Source organism: Pezoporus occidentalis, unplaced genomic scaffold, assembly GCF_034315485.1.
Source record: "Pezoporus occidentalis ecotype Australia unplaced genomic scaffold, CSIRO_AGI_Poc_V1 ctg76, whole genome shotgun sequence".
Lineage (NCBI taxonomy): Eukaryota > Metazoa > Chordata > Aves > Psittaciformes > Psittacidae > Pezoporus > Pezoporus occidentalis.
The window spans coordinates 133741-146565 of record NW_026916115.1 but is presented as its reverse complement, the minus strand read 5'-3'; the positions used below and the strand labels follow the sequence as shown (position 1 = coordinate 146565).

General features: G+C 46.9%; 1 protein-coding gene across 1 annotated transcript in view; it reads left to right on the top strand.

Moving 5' to 3' along the window:
- PRRX1 (paired related homeobox 1) overlaps positions 1–1683 on the top strand; it is a 41078-nt gene extending 39395 nt beyond the window's left edge. Inside the window, exon 4 of the mRNA XM_062602147.1 lies at positions 566–1683. Coding sequence (XP_062458131.1) covers positions 566–704 — 139 coding nt within the window. The 3' untranslated portion in view covers positions 705–1683. The remainder of the gene's footprint in view (positions 1–565) is intronic.
- The last annotated feature ends 11142 nt before the right edge of the window (positions 1684–12825 follow it).

Here is a 12825-nt window from a genome sequence, read left to right as displayed (position 1 = left end):
GGAGAAAATATGTTTTGTTTTTTCTTTTTTCCCTCAGCCTTTAGGGCATGTTCTTTATGATCAGCTGAAGTTTTGAAGGAAAAAAAATGTGAAAATTTTCATTCCAAAAGGCTGAAACCAAAAAGCATCACAATTGTTGAAAGGGGTTTTTCCCAGAGCGTTTCTTTAATGTAACATGTGTTTCAGAAGTGACGTGATTTCACAAGCAATAAAACCAGCAATTGCTCTCATCAAAAAGACATTGGCTCCAGTAGGAATACTTATAAGGACAATGGTCTGACTGGCAGGCTGGGAGCCCTGACCTTGTTGTAAACCTTTTGGGTTAGAAAATAGGAAATGGAAATTTTCCTGTTGACTTCAACCAGCTTTGGCATCGGCTATCCCTGGGTAAGTGAACTGCAGTGGAGAGATTTACAGGGGCGCTAAATAAAAAGTAGTGATCATTCCCTGTTCACATCCTGCAGGTAAAGCAACCCCAGGGTTTAACCTCACTGTGGTGCATGTCTGCTCTCTGCATGGTGTGAAGACCAATCTGACATGATGTTTCTCTCTTTCTATCCCACAGTGCCATGGCCACTTACTCCGCCACGTGTACCAATGCCAGCCCGGCACAGGGTATGAATATGGCCAACAGTATTGCCAACCTGAGACTGAAGGCAAAGGAATACAGTTTACAGAGGAATCAAGTGCCCACAGTCAATTAATGACTGGAGGCATCTGCCTTGCAGAAGGAGAAAATACAACAGCACCCGTCCTGCTTTGCAACTTGTTTGTGCTAAAAGAAAAAAACAAAAACACACACAACAAAAAACCACACACATAAAAAAAAAAAAGCCAAAAAAAAAAAAAAAAAAAGAAAAAGATTAAAAAAAGTCAACCCTAACCCAGAACTGATATGGGGACCAAACTGGGAGCAAACTGAACCGCTCGTGAGTAACAAGGTTCCTCCTTCCTTTTGGGATAATGCCACCATTTTTATTTTTCTTGTAATTGTCAGGTTTATTGCTTCTGCTCAATATACTATGAGCTTCTTCAGTAAAGGACAGTCTCACCCTTGTTGGTTTCCATTTTTGTATGGGACTGCAAAAAAAAAAACCTCTGCTGATCTCAGCCCATGGACATATCTCACCAACCACCATGCTGAGATACAAAGCTTGATCCTCTCTCCCCTGCCCCAGCTCACCCTAGAAGGAGAAGTTTTTTGGGCCACAGCTTTCTGTTGTATCCACCTGACCCTCCATCCCTCCAGTCCCCTGTGCCACGGGGGCAGCACCATTACCATTAGTCTGCAAGAAACCCATTAGTGCAACGAGATGGGGTCATCCTAGCCGAGTTGCCTGGACCAGTCTGATACATGAGGAAGACCTCCTTAGGCTTTGCAGCGCTTCATTGCTTTCTTGAGTATTCCCAGCACTGCTCCCTCAAAAAGCCAAAGAAGAGAGAAAAGCCAACGGGGGGGGGGGGGGGGGGGGAGGTTGGGGCTTCTGGAGGGATCACTCTGTAGTGCCAAGAATAGGACTGTTAGGACACTCCTTTCTATGCCTTACAGTTTGTGCCACAGGGAAAGGCGTTGTCCAGATGCATTTGTTTTATATATACTGTATATATTTATATATATAAGATAATACATGCAAGCTTGGTTGGTGTTTTTTATTAAACAAAATAAAATCCATTGAAAATGTTTGGGATGTTTGTGCTGCATCCAGGTTCCTGGAGCTGTGCATTGAAATTCCAGCCACAGACTCTTGCCCTTGTCAGGGCTCTTCTCTGTAGCCTTGATCAGCACTTGAAATGGCCAGCTCACATCTTCCCATGAGAAACATCAAAGATGTGGCATTGGAGGGAGCCATGGTCCTTAGCAGATTTTCCCCATAGAAATTTGCAGCTTTATAGAATAAGACAAGGATCTCCTTTCCAGTTGGTTAGGTTCATGTGGCTCTTGAGAACACTCAAGGACAACCCCACGGAAAGTCTCAGCCAGCCCCTCTGAGGACTGGTGATGTCTCGGCAGGGAGCATCCCGCATGAAGACTGTATTTCCCTCCAGTTCCCCTAACACAGCCCACTATGACTTGTTCTATAGTCTTAACCGCTGTCCTTTGCTCTCCTTACCTGCTGTTCTCCCTCTGGAGTCTGCAAAGCAGATTAGGAGCCAATTTCCTTCTTTCCATAAAGAATAGACCCAGTGCAACCCAAAAGAGTTTTTTTCTTTTCAAGCACCCTGAGCAAATTAGGATCTTTCATGTTGCTGGTGATGCCTGCCTCTTTCAAATTTGGGGGGATAATTGGACGTATTTATTGCAAACAGTGCTTGTGCAGGAGACCTGCCCAGACTGAACAGGACTTGCCATGGAATAGTCCCACTGCAGGCAGCAAAGCTACTCTGTGGTCCAGGCTGGACCACAGGGGAAGGGTAATGAAGGGCAGTCATGAAGGATACTTCTGGTAGAGTGGCTTAGGTTTCCATCTTGGTGTTTCCTGCAGACACTCTGGGCATGTGTAGATGTCTGTGAGTGGGCTTTGATAGGCTAAACCAGCATGTTTCAGGAAATGAGAAATAAATCTCTTTCAAGTGAAGGTGAAAATTAAACTGGCAGAGAATGAATGGAAATCCAGCCAAAGTATTTGAGCTAACACTGGGAAAAAAGTCCCAAATCCAAACTAGTGTAAGTTACATTCGTGACTGTGTGCTGCTCCTGGGTTGTTGTTGGGTTGGTTTTGTTTTTTTTTCCCTGTATGGATATCTGGGGGAGGGGAGGAAATAAATTTAATTGTGATTGGGACAAAAAGCTAAAGATCACACATCACACTTGCAGACAGAACACCAGCAAGAAAAGTGAGGCTGGGCAAGCACTACATTTTATGAAATCCATAATGTTTTGTTTAATACCTTTTTCTGGCCTTCCGTAGTCTGGAGAAGCTAATGTCTCTAAAGTCTCTAAACCAAAATATTTCTATCATGAGTAGTGTGATTCCAGCTCCTAGAGCCAAGTGATCATGTTGGAAAACTCAGCCTTCACTTAGAAACTCACACTTGGTTTCTGTGCCTACACAGAGAAGACTATGGAAGAACATGTCCTGCACGATCAGAAAGAAAAATGACCCGGTGCAATGTAACATTATTCAGAGGCTGATGAGTGCCTTAGCCTGGTGCTTTCTCCTCTCTTTGCCTTGCTGCCCTCCTCTGCGAACACCAACATCCCAGCAGTGACAGCATCCTGAACAAACTCCCATGTGGTGGCCAGAGTTTCCTGAGTTTCAGTGCCTGAGTTTCCACCCTGGATGTTTCAGCTGTTTACTTCAGCGTCTTGGTGGCCAGTGGCTTTCCCCTAGTCTTTGCTCACCTTTTCTGCAGCATTAAAATCACCTTGAGCAACTCTCCTTGGTGTCTGTGTTCAGGCATCTGTTTCTGAAGTTAGCGAAGAGATGGTTCAGAAAGCATGGAGCTCCTGGTCTCCTGTTATTCATCTGTGGACAGAGATATCAATCCCTACCCCCACCTTGTGATGTTTACATGGAGGGGCTCACATAAATGCCTGTGCAAACCTTTCTTCACCCTCCTTACTTTATTTGTGTGAGGAATTGAACTGACTTGCATGGGGCTGCTCCTGCAGGAAGCTTGTGTAAGCTTTTGCACTTCCAGTTTTAGTTGGGTCTTGCCTTGGGTTGGGCTCCCTGGTTGGGAATGCCATCATAGCTGACTCGGCTGTTGTCAGTGCAGATGAGAGCTTTACGCCACCTTTGAGCTGGGCAACATCAAGATGTAAACCAGAGCATCCACGAGAATATTGCTTTGCTTACATGGATTTACTGAGCTGAGTCCCGCTGGGTGAATGGACAGGTTTTGTTGTTTGTTTCTTAATTGCTGATAACCTCAGCCAACAGGCAGTGTCTGTCTAGCTGTCTATCAAGCCAAAGCAAAATGTTGTGACTATATGTTTAATCTGTATTTTATTGAACCATGTAAATATATGCGCAAATTAAGGACCTTGTCCTGAAAGCATGGAGTTCTCCAGGGTTTTAACACTTTCAGTTGCAGCTCCATGAAGTTGAGATGGTTACCCCGGTTATCACTGAGTTTAGGTACCATTCAGAGGAGAAAAAGGTCTTGAGGCACATTTCTCATGGCTGCTCTGTAAGAATGCTGCTTTCTCAGCCCTCTTGCCCCATTCCCCCCCCTCCTTGCCCCCGAAATACGTGGCTGATTCCCTCTAAGTGGGATTTTTGAGTATGACAGGGATGGATGATTGATGGGCTGGTGGAGCTTGACGCATGAAGCCATGGGAGGTGTTCCCACATGGAAGTGTATCCTGTAAATTATCTCTTGCTTTGTGATGCAAGATGTACAGTGTTTGCACTAGAATAGAAATTATCATTTTCAATAAAAGGGGTAAAAAACTCCCCAGTGCTTTCCATAAGCTGCCACACATGTGTCACGTGTTGCTGCCCTGAGGTGTCCTACAGCACTGGCTGGGGCTGAGAACATGCTGGAGCTTTGCTTGGGGCAAGTGGAGCAGGGCTTGGGGCTGCGCAGCAGACTTATCTTGGGAATGCCATGCAGACAGTTGGAGGACAGATGGGGACCCCTCTGCAGTGTGACCTGTGCAAGCCAGACGGTGAGCCAGGCAGAGATGGACACTGTGTCCAGACCCTGTCTGAGCCACAGGATCCTTCTGTCAACAGAGGCAGCTGCAAACGAGTTCAGCAGGAGCGTAAGGCAGGAAGCATCCACAAAGACTTCTAAATGAGGTGGTTTTCAGGAAGATGCCAGACACATCTGTGGCTTTGCCCCCAGGTTCCTACACCCCACCAGCCTGGCCAGACTCCAGCACGGGGCTGAAAGTGGGGCAGGAAGGGTCCAGGGAGTGTATTCACTCAGAAAGAAAAGAAGGGAGGGCTGGGCATCCCTATGTGGGTAACCAGCAGGGAGGAGTCAGCAGGAGGGAAAGGGTTGAATCCTACCACTTTTGCAGGGGGCAAAAGAAGAGCTGGGCTCAGTAGGGAAAACACCCAACTGCAAAGCAAGGGTGATGGTCAGAAGGAGCTCAGGGGCTAACGAGGGCTAATTGGTGCAGGTTATTAAAGTAGGGGTGGGAAAAGGTGTATTTTTTTTGTAGGGGAAAGACATCAAGTTGGTGAGTTGTGCTTCAGAGAGACGGTGTCTGCTGGGGGTGGGAGGGAGATGCTGAGAATCTAAGTCTGATGAGTTTCTGTGACTTCTCTGATTGGTCTCTAAGTGATTCATTCAGATCTGAGCCAAATGTTGGGAATTTGGAGTGTGTCTGGGTTAGCTGCCTGTTTTCCTGCTGATCTGGCTTTTGACCCTCCATGGGCACTGTGTGCTAGGGTTGTTAACCACGCTGGATGCAAGGGGCAGTTAAATTTCAGCAGCCCAGCCTACAGAGATACCTCATTAAGGGGAGATGGGTATCTCTGCAAAGCCCTCAGCAGTGAGCCAAGCTTGCATTCCTTGCAGAGCTGATTATTCACCCCTCTGAAGCTGAAATAATAATATTAGCATTTTCCTTATTATTTATTGGTTGCCAAAAGAAGTACATGTGCAAATAGAATAGCTTCCAAGTTGATTTTGAGACTGGAGTGGTTTGGACTGAGTTGAAACAAGCCTCAGATATCCAGACCTACAACTGGCTCATCTGAGCTACTCTTTGGGCAGGTGTCCTTCTCGCCACCTGGCACTGCTGTGCTGTGGCTGCTGACCTGACAGTTGCCAGTCACCAGTGCACCAGAAGTTACTGCCCCATAGAGCTCCAGTTCCCAATTTGGCCTGGATTTCCTACCAGAACCAGAAAAGCTATGGTGGAAGTAGTGTGTGGCAGCCTCCCTGCACGAAGCAGCTGCATGCATGTATGGAGGTTGCCACATGGCTTCTGCAGTAATCTCCTGGATATCTGACCATCCTGGAAGTGCAGGAAGGGCTGCAGAGCTGTGAAGAGTAGAGGTGCAACCTTTCCAGCTTATCAGAGGGTTAGAGCTGGCCCTGAGGTTTTGGAGTGGTTGTTGCTTTATCCAAGGGCAGAGGCTGGCCCATAACCTCCCCTCCTGTGCTCTGTGCTGGTGGGAAAGGGGAAGATGCTTAAAACATCAGTGAAATGAAGAAAAGATGTGCAGCTATAGAACTCTGTGATTATAGTGCTGTCTGCAGGAGACCGCAGTTGTGCAAGTGTGACTCTGAGGAGGAAGAGGAGAGATCTGGAGCCTGTGGCCAGGGCTGGGCACCCTGGCACCAGGGCAGTGCTCAGCAGTACTTTGGGGGGGGGGTGTCTCTGTTTTCTCTTGCTGGCAATTACTTAGCAAAATGGACATATTACCCCTAAATAATCCCCATTTGCACTTTAATTTGCAAAATCCACATACCTCAGGCTTTGGGACAAAGCTTTTCAAAGGGGCTTGAGTGACTTGGACTCCTGCAGTCTAAAAGTTATCCTTGGAAATATCCCTATTGCTCTTAAAACACACCTCTTATATTGTCACCTTTTTAAGCATTTCAGCCAAGTGTGGCTCAAGTGGGCTGTCCTGTGTGCTTCTGCCTGTTCAGCAAATGTAATGAAATCACATGAAGTGGCAAAATTGAGCAGAACAGAGGGAGTGGGGAAACCCCAGCTCCTTTCACAAGCCTGGAGAACTTGTGTTTCCTGCCAACAGGCAGTTAACATATGTGATGTGCATCCAAGGCTGTTCTGAAGTTAGATTTTACAGAAAGAAAAAAGGTCTCTGGGAGGGAATGCAGGCCAGCAATCACTCTTTGGGGGCTGGAGAGGACCATATCCTGTGCCCAACCCTTCTTCCGCACCCCTGGTGTCTGCTGTCAGGCAGGAGGGAATCTATGAGGCTGCTGTTATTGGGGTGTCTCATCCTTTTGACGTTGTAATAACTTTTAAAGATTACTCTTTCCAGTGTCTTGGTGAAATTCTGCTCTCTGTCTAGTTGGAGTCCCTCGGCAGCCTTGGATAGATGCTGTTTTGCTTTGCTTCCTGCCTCTGCCTGTCCGAGTGATGCCAGATGTTGTCTCAACACTGCTGTTTTCCAGTTCAGAGGTGGTTTCAGTACGGGGCTGGGTGGAGCCCTCCTTGTAAATGGGAGGCGCTAAAATTAGCCACGTTATAAACGCATCTTGCAACACCGCAAAACACCCCATTTTGGTGGCTGGGCAGTGAGGCCAGTCCTGATTGCCTGAGAAGCAGCTGCATGCAAAGGAGATGAGCACTCCTCCATGGTCAACCCAAATGAGTGCAGGAGGCAGTGAGCTTTCCTCGAGGTGAGTGTGGGATGTGTGGGTTTCCCACTGCCAACTCATCCCATGCCCACCATGGGCCTGACAGGGTGGGTGCTCTCAGCAAAGCCCGTCCCTGAGCATGAAAGGTCACACCATGGTTCTGAGGTGGGAACTCATAACACCTCTGAGTTAACACGGTTGCTTTCTCTCCAGTAGATGTGCAGGTTTGGGACTGGCCTGGTAACACATGGGCTGTGGTCAAACTGGAAGGGAAAGCAGGATTAATGCAGCTCCAACGTGCTTCATTCCCTGCCATGAGGACTGTGAGCATAGCTCAGGGTATTCTCCTTCTCCACAGGAGAGTGAGCTCAGATGAGAGCCGTGCTGCTCGGTGCAGGCCAGAAAGTCATGTGTTTGACCGGGGAGATGAACCAGGTCCATCTCACAGTGGAAGGTGGTTACTCCTACAGCAGGTGCTTTGACTATAGGCCTACACCCTACAAAACTGGCTGGCTGTTGCAGCAGTGTGGGTAGAAATGGTTTCTGGAGGAGCTGTGCTGGGGAGTCTTCAGTGGACATGTGGGTTGGCATGGCTGAGTCTGGTCCTTCTGTAGAGCTGGGAACTGAGCTTCTTCCCAGCCAGCACCATCATTTCCTCCACTGCCTCAGCCACAAGATGTGAGTCTTGTATAGACAGGACTCTCAGGGAATGGGGATATCTTGGAGGAGGGCTGATGAAGCACAGTGAGATAGTTGAGCTCTCAGCTCATCTGGCTTGGGAGGGCTTATGGGACAAGGAGCCAGAGAGCTCTGCCATGTGCCTCTCTTGCTGTTGCCTCTCATCAGAGAAGCAGACTCTTGTGAGAAGCTTCTGTTGATCCTCCCACAGATGGGATGGCAGCACCTTCCTAGGCTGGGGGACAAAGACCTTCTGGACCACATTTAGGCCCTTATCTGGGAGGCGAGTGCAGCTCTCTAGACTGGCAGATGTACTGTCATGACTGAAGACTGTATCTAAAGCTGGTTGAAAAATTGAGTTTATTTTCCTGTGGCAGCTTCCAAGACTTCACAAGTTTGACTTCACCCCAAATCAGGCCGAGGAGTGGAAATCTCTGAAAATACTGCAAGGAAAATGCAAGTATGCACAGGCATGGCAGGAGCATGGACAGGATAGATTTTCCAGCCTTACTGAAAATGAAGCACGTTGAGCCTTTGAAAAGAAACTCAAAGAAAATGGTTGCATTTCTGCAATGCCTGTCTTTGTGGCCTAGGTAAAATGTCTGAGTGGGGCACTTCAAGTCCTGAGCTTGACAGGATGTGTTTTTTCTAGCAACTCTGCCATGGGCTAGTGTCTCCTCTGATTGTGCAACGAACCCTGTGGTCAGCACAGTTGACTGGATGTTGCCTGTCATCTCTACAATAATTTCATGCACAGACAAAACCTTGTTGCAGGTTCAGAGGACAATGTGGGCTCCTTCCCCATCAGTTCTTTTGAAGGCCATGAGGACCCCATGGTGCCATCCAAGTTGAGACATGGGGTGGGAAGTATAGAACTCAGAACAAGCTGACCAAAATCATGGGGACCGAGGCCAGGAGCTACAGTGATGCACTTCTTGGTTATTTTGGCAATGCATAATACTTGACTTTTTTCCCTTTGCAAGCTGTTTGTCAAGGTGGGTTTCCACTGATAGAATGTGAATGTCCAATAAAGTTTTCAGAGGTAAACAGGGAATCCTTCCATACAAAGACTTGCCTATAGAATGAAACCAGGAGTTGAGCCTGTGGAACAGTAATATGTCCCTTACACCACAGGCCAACTTCTCCTCCTTGATGAACATCTGCAGGGCGGGTAGCCATGGCCACCCTCCCTTTACCAAGGAGAGCTTGCTGGCCAAACATGGCAGCTTTGAATAATAAACGATGATAATCTGTCTTTTAATTTTCCCTCCCTCTTTTTTTGGTGATGAATGGCTCCCACTCCAGCGTGTGGAGGAGAAGCAGCTGTTAATGGGGGGCAGAGTGGCTTCTCTGGGGTTTATTGTTTTAATCATGGCCTGAGTGAAAGTGACAGCCCAAAGATGAAGTATCTGCTGAAAGGAAATCATAAGTCTGGGTTGACTTTGTTTAACTCCGTTGACTATTAAGAACATATTTTTGTTGGACACAAGGAACATGATTTCAACTGACTAGGCTCTTAAATGCCGCTTCTGTCTGCATTAATGCTGTTGGGTTTGCAACATCACTCATGTCCCATTTGGGAGCTCTTAGACCTACCTGGAGCCTCACACTGGAGCTTCTCCAGCCTCAGCAACTCTGTTTTTTTGGTGGGTCTGTGATGTAGTAAGGAATGAAGGCCATGATGCTGAATGGGGCTTTGTAAACCCGAAGGAGGCTGGGTGGGAAACACAGTAGGCATAGGGTCTGCTCCCTGCTTGATGAGGGCAGAAGGATGCCAGCAAAGAGGGGAATGCATTGGGTGACACCTGGGCAACTTGCACCTACCTGATGATTGTCCTTGCTGGCCATTTCTTGCTCTGCCCAGGCTCTCATATCCTGCTCTGGATTTCTGCAGTGCTCAGCACAACCTGGCCTTTCTCTTATCCTGCTGCTGGCCGCCAGCCAGCACCAAAAGGTGCAGTTTGGTGCTGGGTGTCAGTGAACAGAGAACCGTGTCATGTCCTGATAGTGATTGATAGTTACGGTGTAGATGGATTGACAGTGAGGAAACCAGCCTACAATAAGCATGGTGATCCCACTGCCTAGCCACCAGACTGAGACTTCTGCATACCCTCTTTCCATGGCACAGATAGAGTTAAGTGCTGGATACTGCTGCAACATGTTTAAACTGGCGCATCTTCCCTTCAAAGACCATAAATATGGGGGAAAACAGTTAAAAATAGTGTCTTCCATGTTCCTGAAAAAATGTTCTCATGTGCCCTGCTGGCTGCAGCCACTGTTATGAAACAAAATATTTCCCATCAATAGTCATTAGCCTTTGAGGCTGGGCTAGGATGCTGTTTATTACAGTAAGAGCCATTACCGAGAATGGGACAGGATTAGAATAGAAAAGTCAAAGTGTTATTTTCCTAATTAAAAAACCACATCATAGGCCACTAATGGTGCCAGGACATTTGCTCTCCTTCCGCTGGATGGAAGCCCTGGCAGTGCCTTTATACTGTGGTCAAGCTTCAGCCCTTGATGTCCCAACATAGGAGACTGACCTCACAGAGAGGGTATAAGCACAGATGTGGCCATACATGTGTATGCCCTCTGCACACACCCTGAGGAAGCTGTGCAGGCAAAGGTGGGTCCCATTCAATAGCTTTGAGGAGATGGCATTGCTGCATGTGTGTAACCTCAAGCTAATTTTCTTGCATGCATTTGCTTTATTGAAACCAACAGGGAAAAGCACATGCTGAACAGCAGTGGGAAGGTGCCTCTGCCCAAAAATGTGCTTGGAAAATGTGCATTGCATGTACTGCACACATGCAACTAATGTTTGCTTGTGCCACATGCAGAGTTGCAGCTATAGGTGTTAAGAGTCAGGACAGCAGTGGTGAGATTTGATAGTTGGTTTACGTATCTTCTCTCCTGCAGGCTCTCATCCTGTAGCAGGACTTTGACCAAGGACATGAGCCAGTGTGAGCATCCCTCAGCAGTGCATTTACAGTGGAGTGCAGGCATGCCATGCTACATGGGGGCTGGTTTGTATGTGGACCTGCAAACAGAGCTGTGATGTTGCCTCCACCTGAGACGTCACAGCACTGACATGCCTGTGCTTGCCTTCTGATGGTCTGGGCTTTGCTTTCCCCTCTGGCCACTCTACATGCCCTTTTCTTCATGAAACACTAACAGCTAGTACAGCTCCATTGGGGCAGCAAAAGGAAGAAGAGAAAGGGATGGAAAGGAGGTAGGTCTGCAGAGGGATGGGAGCCTGGAAGGAGGGTCTGGTGTGTGTTGAGGTTGGGACCATGCAAGGGCTGGAGGACTCTATTGGAGAGAGCTGGGATAAGCCCTTCTATCCCTGCCTGCAGCTTGTGCAATGGGGTCTTTCGTCCCAAATATTCATTTTCTGGAAGGGAGGCAGTGTGTGTTTGTGTTAATGTGGCTGAAAAGCTCATCTCTCTCTCTGTCACTTTGTTCATCTTTCCTAGTAAAAAAAAAAAAAAAACAACCCCAAAACAAGCAGAGATGGAGGGAATTGTTTAGAAAAGAAAAAAAAAAGAAAATGTTTTTCCTGGCCAAAAATTACATTGAACAGCTAAATCCAAAATCTTTCAAAAGAAGACTGAAAATGTAAAACCCCCCTCTAAAACTCCTATGTACTCAAATGTCACTATTTCAGTGAGTTCTAGCACTCATGGTTTATTTGAAACTCTGTGACTCTGCCTATGCATGTTTTTCCTGGGATATCTTCAAGGTATGGGTCATTAAGAAAACAAAGCTTGAAGATGTCGGATGGCCAGGATGACAGCATGGTTGTCCACATCTTGTTATGAATGAGTAACAGGGAAACGTACTCTTGGTGTATAATGGCAATTCTCATGTTATGATGAGCTGAAAGGAGATGGGTTTCAAGGCATGGCTTGCTGGCTTGCTAACCTGTGGACTGCCAGCTCCTTCTGATGCCAGAGCTTGTTTGGAGCAATTGACCAAAAACTGGCCAGCAAGGAAGGAGATTTTTAGCTTTTTTTTTTTATACCCTTTCACTTTTTTTAATCATTCCTAGGAGGTGTAAATTGCTCTGCTCCATCTCTCAGCCTCTCGGGATGAGATGTATTCATCCTGGTGTTGTATGGATGTATCCAGCCACACAACAGGTTTCTGTGCTCCCAGCTGAGCTCTGGTTGGAGGGTGTCTAGGTATCTACACAATTCTGCAATTAGTAAATGCTGTGCTCAAGCCAAATGGCTGCTGAACAGAGTAGCCAAAGTGTGTCCTGGTCTCCTCTTGATGAGTCTGAACAAGTTATGGTGCTGCTCTGTTACAGGAAAATCAATGCTGTTTTTTTGCAGAAGTAAAAACTGACGATATAATACTCCTAATGTAACACAAACTCCTAATAAATGCCAGGAGTAAAACAACATCTAAAGCTAGTTTAATTCACATCAAACCTGATACGTTTTATTCTGTGACCATGACAGCTGGAAAGCAAAGATCATGCAGCTCCCAGCCTTGTGGTCCTTCAGCTCAGCAGCTCCAACACTCTGCCCTGGAGCCTTGTTTCTCCCTCTGGCATCTGCTGCTTTCAAAATCAATCACTCTATTATAGTTATTTTAATTATGTCAGTCTTGCTCATGATGTATGTCTAGGCTGAGACCCAGGAGGGAGCAACTTCAACCCAAAGAAATTTGTCTTGGGAAGTACATTGGCTGTTGGTACTTAAAAGCAATGCTCCAGAGCTCATGTCCTGCAATTGAGCCTCTCGTAGGTCTGACACAATCTGAGAAATTTAAGCAGACTTTGCCAGCTCTTCTAAACAAAGGAATTTCCCCCCCCCCCCCCCCCCTTTTATACTTTCAAGAATCTCTTTGGCTTGATTTCTAGCAGGGAAATTGCAAAGATACCATTCAAATCTCTTGCAGGCAAAA